Genomic DNA, 17,712 nt, shown 5'->3' with positions numbered 1-17,712 from the left:
ATCGAATATCTAAAATGATTAAAATGTTAAGTGGAGGTTTAGAGCAAGGAAGCTTTTTGATTTTTTTTTTGAGTGCTTAGTGCCTAGTATGGCACTTATCTAACCATTTCACATATATTATGTGTAATTCCCCCCAAAATTCTATGAGGTATATGCTGTTATTGTAAGACCTATTGTATAGATGAGGAAACTAAAGCACAGGGATGTTAAGTGACTTTCCCAAGGTCACACAGAAACTAAATGGCAGAGCCAAGTGGCAGTATCATTCAAAACCAGGGCACAAAATGTCCTAAGTTCACCTTGTACTTTCCCTGTACCAGGTCTGGAAACAGACATTCACCAGTGATTCCTAGTTCATGTTATTGGGCAATGATATTTAGAAGCCAAGTTGTATACTGACTGAGTGTGCTCATTGTTACTGGGGGGTCTCTTCCCTTTTGGTGGATCGAGTTAGGGCATAGTCTATGAGTTTTTTCCACTTTATTTTGTTCTCTACGAAAGATGTCTGGTCAGAGTACAGTGCATTTAAGTTCTCAAAATCTTTAAGGAGTCACGTTATTAATTTGTAGTACATTTTGCTTTTTTCTGTTTATTTTTTGAATTTGTGAAACAATTACATGGTTCCAAATTACATATAAAAGCATTCTTTTGGGAGACAAAGGTGGGATCACTTGAGCCCAGGAGTTTGAGACCAGCCTTGGCAACAGAGGGAGCCCCCATCTCTGTAAAATATATATATAAAAAACATTAGCCAGGCATGATGTCATGTGCCTGTAATCCCAGCTACTCAGGAGGCTGAGGTGGGAGGATCACATGAGCCCAGGAGATTGGGGCTACAGTGAGCTATGACTGGGCCACTGTACTCCAGCCAGGATGACAGAGTGAGATCCTGTCTCTTTTAAAAAAAAAAAAAAAGTATACTTAGAATCATGCTTCCATTCTTATCCTCTTCACTTAGTTCTCCCTGAGCCCCCAGACGGCTTGATAGTCTATTTTAACATGTGGGGTGAACTAGACCCTCCTTATTGCTCTCCTATTTCAGGGTTAGTGAAGATTGTTAAAACTGGAAGCCCTCTGTGTAAAAGAGTACAGTAAAGCAAATATGCATGCACACTGCCCATGAGAATATACACTTACAGGACTGATTTGGAAGTTAGGTAGATTTTACTATAAACCATAAAAACATTTGCAATTTTTGATTTGACAGTGCTGAAGTAACTCATACAAAGATACATACAAAAATATTCAGCACCATTTTTTCTTTTTCTTTTTTTTTTTTTGAGACAGAGTCTCGCTCTGTTGCCCAGGCTGGAGTGCAGTGGCATGATCATGGCTCCCTGCAACCTCCACCTCCCAGGTTCGAGCAATTCTCGTGCCTCAGCCTTCTGAGTAATTGGGATTACAGGCATGTGCCACTGCTCAGCTAATTTTTGTATTTTTAGTAGAGACAGGATTTTGCCATGTTACCCAGGCTGGTCTCGAACTCCTGGGCTCAAGTGATCCGCTTGCTCTGGTCTCCCAAAACGCTGGGATTTTGTGTGTGAGCCACCACGCCTGGCCCTCATTATAATGTTTCTTTGAATGGTGAAAATTTTAAAACCGTTTCAGTGTCCATCTTTAGCCATTAAAACGGTATATTGGTATATTCAGAGAATACTCATTGACATTGGTAAGGTTCTCACAATACGATAGGTGAAAGAAAGCATTGTGCAAAAATTAATGTGTCTTGCACATAGGGAAAAGACAAGAAAATTCATAAAAATGTTAAGGCATCATTTTTTGTTTTCTTTGTCCTTTTTATGCCCCATTTATTATGGGCTGGCAAGTGATTGTGTTATTTTTTAATTTAATAATTTTTTTAAAAAAGTCTAATCTTTTCTATTGTGTGAGAATCTAGAAGGTAGAAGTAGTAAAAATGATAGCCCTTGCCATTCTTTTTCATTGTGCATTAAAAATGTAAGCATTTTTTTCTTTTTTTTGAGAGATGGTCTTTTTTTTTTTTTTTGAGACGGAGTCTTGCTCTGTAGCCCAGACTGGAGTGCAGTGACCAGATCTCGGCTCACTGCAAGCTCCGCCTCCCGGGTTTACGCCATTCTCCTGCCTCAGCCTCTGGAGTAGCTGGGACTACAGGCGCCCGCCACCTCGCCCGGCTAGTTTTTTGTATTTTTAGTAGAGACGGGGTTTCACCGTGTTAGCCAGGATGGTCTCGATCTCCTGACCTCGTGATCCGCCCGTCTCGGCCTCCCAAAGTGCTGGGATTACAGGCTTGAGCCACCGCGCCCGGCGAGAGATGGTCTTGCTCTGTCGCCCAGGCTGGAGTGCAGTGGCATGATGATGGCTCACTGTAGCCTCGACCTCCTGGGCTCAAGCAATCCTCCCACCTTAGCCTCCTGAGTAGGTGGGACTACAGGTGTGCACCACCGCTCCCAGCTAATTTTTGTATTTTTTTTTTTTTTTTGGTAGAGATGAGTTTTCACCATGTTGCCCAGGCTGATCTCAAACTCGAGCTCAAGCTGTCCACCTGCCTCGGCCTCCAAAAGTGCTGGGATTACAGATATGAGCCACTGCATCAGGCCTATTTCTTAATACATAAGTTATTAAACTCATATCACTATCCTTTGAATAGCTAACATACCATAATTGATTTAGGTTATAGTCCAGAGTTTACAGATTACTTTCTGGGTGTCTTACCTCTGTTCAGATGGCTGCTTTTTGTTTTTTCTTCTGTTTTCTTGAGGACAAGTGTTAGAAAGCCAAGTGTGGAATACATCTTCCATAGAAACCAGCTTTTGTTATGGTAACTTCCCTCAAATGGGGTAGGTGTGATAGTACTCACCTTCATAAACATTTTTCTTTTTTAGCATCTCAAAGACAAATTTTGGAATTTTATTTTCTACAAGTTCATTTTCATCTTTGGTGTGCTGAATGTCCAAACAGTGGAAGAGGTGGTCATGTGGTGCCTCTGGTTTGCCGGACTTGTCTTTCTGCACCTGATGGTTCAGCTCTGCAAGGATCGATTTGAATATGTGAGTTTTTAGCCAAGCTTTTGGCTTGCTTAGTCACACGTTTGCCAGCTTTGAATTGTGTAACGTGAATGAGCCACAGCAGGCATGGTCAAGGTGGCTCTCCTGGGAAGACTTCTAGATCAGGCCCCCATTGCCTGTTTCTTGAAGAACTTTCTACAGCAGCTAAGAGATGCAGAATCGTAGTCTCCTGGTGAGCTGTCTTCCCAATCCCATAGTGTTTACATTACAGCTCACGTGGGGTCACTTCACCTATGCAGACTGTTTTGTTCACAGTGCAAGGAAACCTTGATACATAAACAAGAAAATCTGGTCTTTTCTAGATATTTTCTGTTCCAGTCTCCTTCTGTCTCCCCCAGCTTACCCTGGTTCCTGGAGCTCTTCTTTCTGACTAGTTTATACTCTTTCCACCCCGGGCCAGGACTGAATTAGTTCCCTTAGCTTCCTTGGTTGCAGAAGTGAATCCTTTTATGTCTGGTACAAGATCTGTCACTTGGTTTCAGATCATAGCTGTATGGGTGAACCCCCACCCATTAGTGACCTGAAGTAGTCTCATGAGTCCCAGATAAATGTGCACCTACAATGCTGCCCCTCAGTTAAACCCACTCCAGGGCCTTGTTTTTCCCTGTCTTTACCCAGTCCACATGGACCTTGCACCTTGGTGTGAGTTAATCTCACTCTCAAACCTTTATTTCTTTCACATTCAACCCTCATTTGAAGCCACAAACAGGAACTTCTAACCTCCCAAACTGGTTTTTTAAATCTCCGCCTGCGACCTCAGGAGTTACAGCTCCAGGCCTTCTTTTCAGACAGTTGCCTCTCCTTGCATAGTGCTGATATCACATTGTAATAGTGGTAAATCTGCGCCTGGATTGCATTTCAGTTGTTCTAGCCCTAATAGACTGGGAATGCCAATTTCAGAGAGGAGGACTAGAGCAAGATTAAGAAAGAAATACAACAGAACAGGCAGTGTCCTGAGTCCTGTTGAAGGTGAGAGGAGAGAGTTGTATACCCTCAGAACATTGCTTCTAGGGGTTTATAATCCCAGTGCTAGGAGGATCCTTGAGAGTAAGGGATAAAAATATAATGCATATTGTTATATTCAGTATATTAAATGACAAGGATCTCTAAATATCAGCTCATGCTCATATTTGGGTTATTGTAGAATAGGACCGTATAGTAGTGGGATGCTTTTCTGTGCTTAGCACAGAACCCTAAGTAGAGAAGCCAAGATTGGCCTTGAATTTCTCAGTGAAGTTTAACACTTCCACGAAGAAGAATGAGCAGTTTCCCACTGTGTGCATTTCAGCTTTCCTTCTCGCCCACCACGCCAATGAGCAGCCACGGTCGAGTCCTGTCCCTGTTGGTTGCCATGCTGCTTTCTTGTTGTGGACTGGCGGCCGTCTGCTGCATCACCGGCTACACCCACGGAATGCACACCTTGGCTTTCATGGCTGCAGAGGTGAGATGCTGGACGCAGGACTTTCTCAGATTGTGTTTCTGTCTGTTTTCAAGGAAGCTGGATGGTTGACAGGTTATTTTCACCCAGGAAATGACAGATGGATATTTGGTCTTTCGTTTTAACAAGCATTTCAGTTCCTTTTTGTGTGCTGGGTACTGGTACTGAATGCTTTTGTGTGGTATTTTATGTAATTCTTTCTTTACATAGGGGATAAAGATTTTACAAAATGATGAATATGTAAATTTTGAAGGAAAAATCTGGTCTATTCATGAATATTTTAAGATTTAAAAATTTTTTACTCTTTTAAACCTTTCTGAAAATACCAATTTCTGTTCAGTAGAAATAAAAATTCTCCAGCCTGGCCAATATTGTGAAATCCCATCTCTACTAAAAATACAAAAAAAAAAATTAGTTGGGCATGGTGGTGCACGTCTGTAGTCCCATGTGCTTGGGAAGCTGAGGCAGGAGAATTGCTTAAACCCAGGAGGAACAGGTTGCAGTGAGCCAAGATCACGCCACTGCACTCCAGCCTGGGTGACAGAGCGAGACTCCGTCTCAAAAAAAAAAAAAAAAAAAAAAAAATTCTTTGTATGTCCTTATATTTAATGGCTGTATTTGCTTTTTCCTTAGGCCAAAGGCAAAATACCCATAATTAGTATTATTTATTAAAAAATGAGATATTAGATAAACTGAAGCTAATTGGCTAATATCAAAACACTTACTAAATTTGAACTACTAATTGGGAATTTGGTAGAGCAGAGTTAAAGTTTATTTCTGTTTGACAGCATTCATTTTGGAGTACATTTAGTAGTGTAAGTAAAATTAGAAAAGGAACATTTAAATATATAAGGTTAATTATCATATTATAATATTATAATTAAAATACAATAGTTCTAATATAAACACTAGGATATGTAATCTTAGGTGAATACTTTCTGTATTTTAAAAATATGCAACTGTATTTCATCTTGACACAAAACCTGTTGAAAAATCTATTTATACTGACTTATTTGCTTTAGGTATATTATATTGCAAAGCACAGTTAGATTGCTACTTACATTTGCCTTCTTTTGGTTCTCTAACTTTCAGCTAATATTAGTCCAAACTTTGAAAAAGATATACCTAAAAATAAACCCAATTAACTTAGGCCTGTCAGATCATACTATAGTATATACTTTTATTTTAGCTTGTTAGTGTTTATTCTTTTAAGATAATTTATCATATTACAGATTTGATACTTTAAACTAAATCATTTCTTATATTCAATAGTGTTTCTCCTGTAAAATATTTTTCACTTACAAATGGGAATTTAATCTAAAACATAAACAGTGTAATAGTTTTATTCTACTAGATTAAGAGGACTTTTTTCTTAATGAAAAATATATATATATTTTTTGAGACAAGGTCTCACTCTGTTGCCCAGTCTGGAGTGCAGTGATGCGATCTCAGCTCACTGCAACTTCCACCTTGTGGGCTCAAGTGATCCTCCCTTTTTAGTCTCCCCAGTAGCTGGGGCCACAGGTATGAACCACCATACCAGGCCAATTTTTGATTTTTTTTGTAGAGATGGGGTTTTGCCATGTTACCAGGCTGGTCTTGAACTCCTGAGATCAAGCAATCGGCCTGCCTTGACCTCCCAAAGTGCTGGGATTACAGGTGTTAGCCACTGTGCCTGGCCATCAATTTCTATAATAAAAAATACCCTTCAAGACCAGCCTAGCCAACATAGACAGACCTTGTCTCTACAAAAAAAAAAAAAAAAAAGCCACAAGAGGCTTATTTTGTCTGCCCGTCCCCTCCCCCTTTCCCCTTCTCTCCTTCCTCCCCTCCCCCCCCCCTCCCCTCCCCTCCCCTCCCCTCCCCTCCCCTCTCCTCTCCTCTCCTCTCCTCTCCTCTCGCTTTTGACAGAGTCTAGGGTCTGGCTCTGTCACCCAGGCTGGAGTGCTGTGGTGTAATCTCTCTGCTTACTGCAGCCTCCACCTCCCAAGCTCAATCCATCCTCCCACCTCACCCTCCCAAGTAACTGGGACTACCGGCACGTGCCCCCATGCCCATCTAATTTTTGTGTTTTTTGTAGAGATGGGATTTCACCATGTTGCCCAGGCTGGTTTTGAACTCCTGAGCTTGAGCAATCCTCCTGCCTTGGTCTCCCAAAGTGCTGGGATTAAAGGTGTGATGTGGCTGGCCTTATTTTGCTTTTGCTTGCTTTCATTCTTTTTTCTGCTGGTGGACAAAGGGAGTGCACAAAGCACTAGGGAGAGAGCAGGTCCTCATGTCTACGATAGCAGTACCTGAACTATACTTGGAGTTACAGCATCACCCTTCTGAGTAATCAGTGATAGTGACTTAATACTGTGTGAAATAGAATTGATGGTCAAACTACCAGGATAAACCTCAAGATTGTAGGGGGATTCCCAGGGGATAGGTGTAATTGGTTGTCACCTATTAACAGGACTTTTCCTCAATAAAAGTTGAGTTTCTATGTCATAAAAATATTTTATGGAACTTTGAAGCAGAGAAAATAAAATAATGGGTAAACTTGAACAATCTTTTTAATTGAACTGAGAAATGTTTGTCTTTTATCATTTTATAAAAATAAGTTTGGTCTGAGCAACGCTAAATTTTACTAAAAAGAAAATATCCTTTTTTATAGTCTCTTCTTGTGACAGTGAGGACTGCGCATGTGATTTTACGGTGAGTGAAACTGGAGAGGGAGGTGATTGAGGCCTACTCATACAGTTGATTTTAAGATGTAGCAGGTATGAAATATATAAAAATCTGACTAAATTACAATATGATTAAACCAAATTCAGTTGTAACAGTGAATTACTAAGGTGTTTTCTCTCTTCATTACAGATACGTAATTCACCTCTGGGACCTCAATCACGAAGGGACGTGGGAAGGGAAGGGGACGTACGTCTATTACACAGACTTCGTCATGGAGCTCACTCTCCTGTCCCTGGACCTCATGCACCATATTCACATGTTGGTAAGTTTCCTCAGAAGAAGCTCTCACAGAGGGCAGGCCTTTCAGAATCAGGAACAGTAATGGTTTCTTTATGAAAAAATGAAACTTTAGGAATAAGATGCGGATGGACTACTTAAAAGACTAAAAATGAATGTGGCTGCAAACCCTCCCTCTTTTTGCCACTGGGTGTAAGGCAGTGTCATGGAATTGCTTTGGCTGGTGCCTAACTCAGGAGATGTTTGTTGTCCTGGAAGACTTAGTTAACTCTGCTGACCAAGTCAATAGATTATTCTTTTAGCATGAAAGTAAGGAGCTGCCTTTCCCCAGTTTCTATGGCTTTAAATATTTAGCAGTTACTTTGTAGGTGGTAATGGGAATTCCTGCAGTGTTAGCTACTTCATGGATTCATACATTTTCCATCTTTGTAATTAAAAAAAGTCTTTATACTTAATTCCTACATTCCTACTACCATCATTGTTTACATTTTACTTTGATATGTTAGAAGTTACAGTGTCATAGATCTACTTCATTGGTTGGCCTTTCAGTGATCTAGTAATGGTGAGAATTAAAATAGTTGGTGGGCCGTTTATTTAAATTATAAGCCCAGTAAGTATCATTTAAAAATTATTGGGCTAGACATGGCAAATTTCTAAGTCTGCTTTTTGAAAGAAACTTTGAAAACATACTTTTTAAAGAAAGCATGTATTTCTTTTTTTTAAAAAAAAAAGCTCGGCCGGACGTGGTGGCTCATGTCTATAATCCCAGGTACTGGGGAGGCTGAGGCAGAGAATTGCTTAAACCTGGGAGATGAAGGTTGCAGTGAGCTGAGATCGCACCACTGCACTCTAGCCTGGGTGACAGGGTGAGACTCCATCTCAAAAAAAAAAAAGCCTCCCTCCCCCCTCAAAAAGGGGACAAATGGCCAAAGATAACTGTTAAGATTTTTTTGTCTTCTTTTTTTAAATTTTAATTTTTTTCCTCATGCTTGTTTCCTGAAGATTTTGTTGTGTTTAACTGCTTCTTTTTATGTATTTGAGTACATACCTTCATAAATTGAGATATTTTAGACATATAGACATATAGTTTTTAAAAAAACTAATGTATTATGAACATTTTCCTATGCTAGCATCAGTTCTTCTAAGCCATTTTAATACTTTCAGGATAAAAATGTCTTCAGATAGCTGTCTCATGATTTAATAAACCACATCTCACAGTGGGTTATTTAGATTATATTCGGTTGTTTGCTATTTCACATTTTTACATATTTTTTTATCATGTATTAGTTTGATAAAATTAGTTATATCTTTTTTTATTTATCTAATACTGTCTTCCCATAATTGACCTTCAGAACTGTTATATATACAAATATAATAGTGTAATATGTAGTTGTATAATATAAATAAATGTAATTAATGAGTATATAATTTTACATTATATAAGTTTACAACCTAACTGTTCTTCTGCTGGGCATTTTGTTCATTTTCATATTTTCTCTTTTATAATTTCATGGATAGACATCTTTTTGCATAAAGCTTTTCCGTTTCTGATGAGTTTATCAGGAAAGATGACTGGCAGTGGAGCACCTAGGCAGACGAGGATGTGCCTTGTTTAGAGTAATGAGATACATCTGTGTATTTCCTTTCTGAAAAATATTGCAGTTCACCATCACCAACAGTGAAGAGCTGCTGCTGCATACTGCGCCCTCATCACTAGCAAGTTCATGTTCACTTTTACCGTGTATTTTACTCTCTTTCTTTCTAAGTTATTTGGCAACATCTGGTTATCCATGGCTAGCCTGGTCATCTTTATGCAGCTTCGTTACCTGTTTCATGAGGTGCAGCGTCGAATTCGTCGGCACAAGAACTATCTGCGTGTGGTTGGGAACATGGAGGCCAGGTGAGGAAACACAAGTTGATGTTGCCTAAGTTTACTCATTTTAGCTTTTTAATAACAACAGATTCCAGAGTATGTCAGAATGTATGTTTGTAAACTGCTAACAGAGTGGTGGAGAGGAGAGGCTCTGGAGTCAGACTGCCCAGGTGTGAATCCCCTCTTAGGTGCTGGGTGATTTGGGGCAGTTTACTTCATCTCTAAATTAGGGATGAAAACAGAACCTTCTGCCTGAACTTTTGGGAGAATTTGGTGAGATAATTCGTGTATTTAGAATAGTACTGGGCATGTAGTGTTCAGTATTAGGCTCTTATTCGTCATGATTTTATTGTCATTATTATCAAATAGATGCTCCATTGGGCTTCTGTCCTGCTCATTTCGTGAAAGTGGGTCTCAGTTATTCTCTGCATATGCATGTTTACACACACATACTTAACCTTATTGAAGGAGGCACTCTTTTGCCAAGCTGAGGCTAAACCATGCCTGGAGGTGCAAGATTAATGGGTATCCTCTTTGTGCCCAGGGGGACAGCCTGGATCACTTCTTTGTGGCCAGGGACACAGATTGGATCTCTGGGGGCCTTACTTCTCTGATTTGTCTGGATATGTTCTCTGAGGTCTTCACTAACAGCAGTCATTGTTATTATTACTATTTTGGAGACGTCGTCTCGCATTGTCACCAGGCTGGAATGCAGTGGCGCAATCTCGGCTCACCACAACCTCCGCCTCCTGGGTTGAAGCGATTATCCTGCCTCAGCCTCCTGAGTAGCTGGGATTACAGACGCCCACCCCCACACCTGGCTAATTTTTGCGTTTTTAGTAGAGACGGGGTTTCACCATGTTGGTTAGGCTGGTCTTGAACTCCTGACCTCATGATCCTCCTGCCTCGGCCTCCCAAAGTGCTAGGATTACAGGTATGAGCCACCGCACTTGGCCTAGCAGCCATTATTTAGATAAAGTTCCTGTGCATAAGTTTCTCACTCACTTTTTAATGGGCTTTGAAGGTAAATTATATTTTTGATTATCAAGAATGTTTTGCTGAACATGCTTTCTCTGTAACTGTGCTGTGATATAGGCGCAGTCTATCAAGTGGTGTTTAGTGTGTGTGTGGAACTGACCGAGGTTCCTGCTGGGCTTGTTTTGTTTCCACAGGTTTGCAGTTGCAACTCCAGAGGAGCTGGCTGTCAACAATGACGACTGTGCCATCTGTTGGGACTCCATGCAGGCTGCGCGGAAACTGCCCTGCGGACATCTTTTCCACAAGTAGGAGCTTTGTGAAGGGCCTTGTGGGACGGGTGTTCTGTCCAGGGTGTGTGGGTGCTTTTTGTACCCAGGCTTGAGACTCATCCTAGTGGAGGAGTGGGGACATTACCTCCGCCTGGCCTTGCTGCTGGCACTGCATGTTCTGGGAAGCTCTTGGGTGTCCTTCTTTGTTCCTTAGCCTCTTCCCTACATCATAGGACTGTTTCCCTCCCATAGTTTGCCATCTTAATTTCTGGGTATGGTAGCTGTCTTCATATTTCTTCTCCATTTTAGCTCTGAAGTACAGCAAATATGTCTGTAAGATTTAAAAGAAAGGATTAGCAGGGAGTCCTTATTTTCAGACAGCTTATTATCTAACTGGGAGAGAGAGAATATATAATTTTGCATTTGTATATGCCCAAAAGAAGCCTAAAATCTCACCAGAGAAGTGGATTGAGATGGGGAGTAGACCAGGACCACTAAACAGCACAAAAGAGCTGTGTCTGTTATCAAGGATTACAAATAGTCTCTTCTGTAATCCTTCCAGATGGAAGTAGATCTAAGATGTCACTGGGGCTCTGTCTGTCTCACATAAATGACTGTGTGTATAAGTTTGATGTTTTGATGTTAATGGACCTTGAGGTATCTTTTGGCCTTTTGCATGTGTTTTCAATTTTGCATATTGGGAAAGTTCTGATCTTTGCAGCTTTAATCTTCCTTTCTTTATTTTATAGTCTCAAAGGGTTTTTCTTCTTCTTTTTCATATAGGGCTTTGGAGCTAGAGTCTCAGTAACTCAACACATTGTTGACAGAATTTTTTTTTTTTTTTTTTTAATTTAATGTGCTGAGTGCTGTGTTAGGCTCTGGGAATAAAATGAAAATGACTAGTGTGGTCATTGCTTTCCTGTAGCTTACAGTCGAACGGAGGATTCAAACATGAATCAGAACCAGGCATATTTATGAATTTTAAAGTATCAATGAGATAAGTGCTTTAAAGCAAAGGAACATGGTTCTTGAGAGCTTGTAATGAAAAAATCTGACTCAAACTTGAAGGAAGTGACTCTTGAGGATAAGTAGGAGTTAAGTCAACAAAAAGAGGGATCAGGTGGTACTAGGTACTTGAGAGAGAGGGTGCATCTGTGCAGCAGGAAGAAATGGAAGAGACTAAAAGAGAAGCTGTGTGGCCGATCCCAGAGAGTAAAGGACAGGGGTGTCCGCTGAGGCAGAAGACACATAGGCAGGGTCTGGAGGACCACTGGGAGTGGTGAGATGCTGTTGAACATTAAGTAAGGATTGGCGGGTAAGATTTGCTGTTTGAAGAGATCCAGGGGGATTGGTTAGTAATGGCTGCAGTGGTTCAGGGGTAATCCTAGCACTTTGGGACACTGAGGCAGGTGGATCACCCAAGGTCAGGAGTTTGAAACCAGCCTGACCAACATGGTGAAACCCCACCTCTACTAAAAATACAAAAAAATTAGCTGGGCGTGGTGGCGGGTGCCTGTAATCCCAGCTACTTGGGAGGCTGAGGCAGGAGAATTGCTTCAACCTGGGAGGTGGAGGTTGCAGTAAGCTGAAGTCACACCATTGTACTCCAGCCTGGGCAACAAGAACGAAACTCCGTCTCAAAAAAAAAAAAAGAAATTGTAACTTGGACTCTGGTGGTAGAAGTAGAGTTAGTGAGAAGACAGATTTGAGGGGATCAGGAAGGATGTGGTGCTAGACCGGCCGAGGGAAAGTGAGGAATGAAAGAGGTGCCAGGGTTTCCCTAGTTGTGCGGGTTGGACAGTTGGGTGTAGAGCGGTGCACGTTCGTTGAGGTTGGGAAGACCAGGGAATTTGCACACATTTCTCAAAATTATTTCAGTTAGCCCCTAAGGAGCTTGGAGGCTAATTGGGAAGAATAAACTCAGAATAACTCTATTTTAGCTCAGAAATAATATCTTCAAGCATATGTTAGATTAATTCTATGATTTAATTTCTTTGAGGCAAAATTCAGATAATATACATTTAACCATTTTAAAATGTACAGTTCAGTGGCTGCTAATGTGTTCACAATGTTATGCAACCACCCTTCTCGCTAGTTTCAAAACCTTTTTATCACTCCACAATAGCGCCTCATAGTCACTAAGTAAGCAGTCTTCATTCCTTCCTTCTCCATCGCCTGGCAACCACTAATCCACTTTCTGTCTCTATGGATTTACCTATTCTGGACATTTCATATAAAGGAATCATATTAACGTGACTTTCTGTGACTGACGTCTTTTGCTTAGTATTTTTTGAGGTCATCCAAGTTGTAGCATGTATCAGTACTTCATTACTTTTTATGGGTGAATTTAAGTAATTTTATAAATTAAACAATTAGTTTATCCATTCATCCATTGGTGGACATTTGGGTTGTTCCACATTTTGACTATTGTGTGAATAATGCTGGTAGGAACATGTGCTTGTGAGAAGTATCTGTTTGAGGACTTGTTCCCACTTCTTTTGGGTATATGCCTAGGAGTGGAATTTCTGGATCACGTGATAATTCTGTTTAACTTTTGAGGAAATGCCAAACTGTTTTCTGCAGCAGCTGTACCACTTGATATTCCCACCAACAATACCTGAGGGGTCTAGTTTCTTCATAAATCTTGCCAACACTTGTCATTTTCTATTTTTGTTGTTATAGCCATTCTTGTGGGTGTGAAGTGTTATCTCATTATGGTGAATTTTGTTTTGTTTTTTAGTAATAATTCTTAAATATAGTTTTTTTATTCTGGTAAAATATAACAATTTACTGTTAGCTATTTTAAGTATATGGTCTGGTGGCATGGAGTATAGTCATATTGTTGTGTAGCCTTCATCACCATCTGTCTCCAGAACTTTTTCATCTTATGAAACTGAAATTGTCTCCAGTATACAGCAAGTCCCTCTCTGTTTCTCCCGGAGCCCTTGGCAACCACCATTCTATATTTTGTCTCTATGAATTACTCTAGATACCTCTGTTGGCTTTGGGTTTAGTTTGCTATTTTTCTGGTTCTATAGGCATAAAGTTAGGTTTTTGACTTGAGAGCTTTCTTCTTTTTAGGCATTTTCTGCTACAAATTGGCCTCTGAGCATTGCTTCCACTGCATCTCATAAGTTTGGATACGCTGTGGTTTTGTTTTCATTTGTCTCAAGGTGTCTCATTTCCCAAGTGATTTCTTCTTTACTCAGTGGTTGCTTAAGAGTTAGGATTTAATTTTAAAACACTTATCTGCCTCGGGTTGAGTGAACAAATAGTTGTTAGGATGTGCTCTTCGTTGGCTTTACTTTGTAGCTTTGGGAATGATTGTGTGCTGAGAATCTAAGGCAAATTCATTTTAATTTGTGATAAAGGTAATGCCTATTGTAGACACAATAGCTAGATAATTTGTTGCTATAGAGGATATTTTTACAACATTTCAGAGTCCAGTGAATAGATCCGTTTTCTCTCCAAAGTTTGATTTATCTCAGTTAAGGAACTCTAGCATTTTTTTTTAAAACAGAAAACTATATCTAACTAGTTGTACTCACCTTGGAGTTTTTAGGCTGTTATATTTAATGTGGGAGGATTTTGCACTCTGTGAAATAAATTTAGATTTGCTTATAAAAAGTATGTCACAGTGTAGCGTTATTGGAAGGCAAGGATCTTGCATACTTTTGTAATCCCCCGCAAGGCTAATGTTATTCTACTAGTGGTGTGATTTCAGGGTGTCACTAGGAGAAGTGGACTTTAAAAAAATCACTTATTTGACTAAATTATCACAGACAAATTATAGGTATTTAATTATTGCAAAATATGATAGAGTTGGGTATATACATACAGATGACATTATTTTGGAACACGACTGTCACACACTCTCATGACACGGAGTGAGTAAGAAGTAGCTCTATCTTGGCCTCTAGGAAACTCCTGTTACTTATGTACCATTTGGTTGCTGGAGACTCTGAGGATTATTGTATTATGGTGAGGTTTTCCTTTATAACTTTATATCTACACATGTTCATAGATATTTAAAAGAAGATACAGCATTTTTATTGAGTGCCTACTTGCAGCCTTAGAGAAAGATAACAAATTCTCATAAAATGGGAGGGACCTTGGAGATTAATTCATCCAGCCGTCTCATTCTTTAGTGGAGAGGACTAGTCAAGAGAGGCTGAAGGGTTTGCCTGGATCACACAGCTAGTTAGAGGGAGAATTGGGACTGATCTCACATTTTCTACTTCTTACTCTAGTATCCTTTCCTTTAATGTACACCTCAAGTATTTACTGAGTGTCTACCATAATTAAGGCATTATCATCTCCTGAGAGAGGGCAAAAGAAGCTTCAGCCTTGTTGGGAAAGCAGCATGCAAAGAGAAGAGGGTGGAGGAGGTTGAGGTGGTGAATGGAGAGGAGAAGTTACAGGTGAGCCAGGGGAACGGGGAGGTAAGGACCTGTAGGGCTGTCATGCTTGAGGAAAAAGCAGATGGGAGGTCTTAGCAAGTTTGGTGCCAGATAAGTGAGTTGGAAGGAGAGGAGCTTGAGTGAACGAGTGAGATTTTTGACATCAAGATTTTGAAGACAAGGCCAAGGCTATGACTGTGCTAGTGGTAGCTAAAGCAGAGTGAAAGATGTGAGCGTCAGAGTGGAGGACTCAAGGATATGAGAGGCCAGGGTGTTGGATGATTCAGCCACATGGATTTTGAAGTAGCCAAATAGAATTGGATGAGAAGATGGTGAGCCATGCTAGGAAGTCCCATTGAAAAGGGATCACAACCAGGAGCTTGGTAGATGACTTCATATGGTAAAGAATTCATGTTCCCAGCAGGACACGCTGGAAGTGTATTAAAGTGAAGTAGGGCAAAGAGGTAATGTCCATAAATGCTTCTCAACACTTGAATCTCACTAGTGGTGGAGAGAAAATCAAATTGGAGCACATTTGGTAGATCCAGAGTACTTCTGGGTGAATTCTCACAAAGTATGCTAAGGAACAATCGAGGATGCTGACTTATGTTCTTTTGGACTTTTTGGTAGCTCCTGTCTTCGTTCCTGGCTAGAACAAGACACCTCCTGTCCAACATGCAGAATGTCTCTTAATATTGCCGACAATAATCGTGTCAGGGAAGACCATCAAGGAGAGAATTTGGATGAGAATTTGGTTCCTGTAGCAGCAGCCGAAGGGAGACCTCGCTTAAACCAACACAATCACTTCTTCCATTTCGATGGTTAGTTGGTTTCAACCTCTAAAACTATACCTAAGGGATGTTCTCCCCTAGGCAGATACTATTTTAATTATAAATTGCCCTGTACAGACCAGTTTAATATTATACAGTCATGTGCCCCATAACGACATCTCAGTCCATGACAAACCGCATATACGGCAATGGTCCCATAAGATGATAATGGACCTAAAAAATTCCTGTGGCCTGGTATTTACTACAATTTTTATCATTATTTTAAAGTGTACTCATACTTACATAGAAAAACAATTTACTGTAAAGCAGCCTCAGGCAGGTCCTTCAGGAGGTTCCAGAATAAGGTATTGTTATTCTAGAAGATGACAGCTCCATGCGTGTTACTGCCCCTGAAGACCTTCCAGTGGTACAAGAGGTGGAGGTGGACCACAGTGATACTGATGCTCCTGACCTGTGTAGGCTTAGGCTGATGTGTGTGTTTGTATCTTAGTTTTTAGCCAAAAAAATTTAAAAAGTAAAATTAAAACTTTTAGAAATAGAAAAACTCTTGCAGAATAAAAAAGAAAATATTTTTAATAGCTGTACAGGGTGTTTGGATTTTAAGCTAAGTGTTAACTACAAGAGTCAAAAAGTTAAAAATTAAGTTTATGGCCGGGTGCGGTGGCTCAAGCCTGTAATCCCAGCACTTTGGGAGGCCGAGACGGGCGGATCACGAGGTCAGGAGATCGAGACCATCCTGGCTAACACAGTGAAACCCCGTCTCTACTAAAAAAATACAAAAAAAATAGCCGGGCGAGGTGGCGGGCGCCTGTAGTCCCAGCTACTCGGGAGGCTGAGGCAGGAGAATGGCGAAAACCCGGGAGGCGGAGCTTGCAGTGAGCTGAGATCCGGCCACTGCACTCCAGCCTGGGTGACAGAGCGAGACTCCGTCTCCAAAAAAAAAAAAAAAAAAAAAAAAAAAAAATTAAGTTTATGAAGTAAAATACTTATAGTAAGCTAAATTTAATTTATTGAAGAAAGAAACATTTTGTCATGAATTTAGTGTAGCCAAGTGTACGGTGTTTATAAAGTCTACAGGAGCACACAGTAATGTCCTAGGCCTTCACATTTCACCACTCACTGACTCACCTAGAGCAGCCTTAATCCTGCAAGCTTCATTCCTGGTAAGTGCCCTATGCAGGTGTACTGTTTTGTGTTTTTTTGTACCATATTTTTACTACATGTTTTCTATTAGATATGTTTAGATACACAAATACTTAGCACTGTGTTACAACTGCCTCCAGTACAGTAACATGCTGTACAGGATTGTAGCCTAGAGCAGTAGACTATATCATATAGCCTGGGTGTAGAGTAAGTTATACCATTTAGGTTTATGTAAATATACTCTATGATGTTTGCACAACGATGAGATCACCTAACAACACATTTCTCAGAACATGTCCCTGTTGTTAAGCTACGCATTGACTGTATTTCAATTTTAATTGAAAGCATTTAGGTGGGATGGATGGATAGACAGATGGATAGAGATAGAACAAACAGAGGGATGCCAGGCATTTTGCCCGATTCCATGTCAGTATGGGCAGAGTGGGGCAGGAGGGTGGAGAAGTAAAACTGAATCAACCATGCCTTCGAGGAGCACACTTAATTAGCTCAATAGTTAACCTTTCCTAATAATGTATTGCATTTGTGTAGCATTTAAGCATATAATGAAGGATCATTGAGAAGCCTTTCTAGTGAGTACCACAAGCAGAATCAGAGCTGGAACCCTGTTGCTTTGTCCATAAAATATAAATGTTCTGCCTCCCAGCAGTGTTAAAAGGAGTTGTAATGAAAACCACACTTAAAATTCTAAGGCTGTGACATATCAGGGTCTGGTTGATCATCCTTCCTTAATTCACATTAAGCTGCTGTTGATTTTCAACAGTCCAGTACCGCTAAATTCTGTGAGTTCA

The 17,712-nt window shown here is 40.3% G+C and overlaps 1 protein-coding gene across 1 annotated transcript in view; it reads left to right on the top strand.

Moving 5' to 3' along the window:
- AMFR (autocrine motility factor receptor) overlaps positions 1-17,712 on the top strand; it is a 57,981-nt gene that overhangs the window by 13,813 nt on the left and 26,456 nt on the right. Inside the window, exons 3-9 of the mRNA XM_007993346.3 lie at positions 2,862-3,026; positions 4,333-4,485; positions 7,139-7,179; positions 7,342-7,474; positions 9,216-9,349; positions 10,495-10,605; positions 15,600-15,790. Of these exons, the coding sequence (XP_007991537.3) occupies positions 2,862-3,026; positions 4,333-4,485; positions 7,139-7,179; positions 7,342-7,474; positions 9,216-9,349; positions 10,495-10,605; positions 15,600-15,790 (928 nt within the window). The remainder of the gene's footprint in view (positions 1-2,861; positions 3,027-4,332; positions 4,486-7,138; positions 7,180-7,341; positions 7,475-9,215; positions 9,350-10,494; positions 10,606-15,599; positions 15,791-17,712) is intronic.

Source organism: Chlorocebus sabaeus, chromosome 5, assembly GCF_047675955.1.
Source record: "Chlorocebus sabaeus isolate Y175 chromosome 5, mChlSab1.0.hap1, whole genome shotgun sequence".
In the NCBI taxonomy this organism is placed as follows: domain Eukaryota; kingdom Metazoa; phylum Chordata; class Mammalia; order Primates; family Cercopithecidae; genus Chlorocebus; species Chlorocebus sabaeus.
This window is presented reverse-complemented; position numbering and strand designations above follow the sequence as displayed.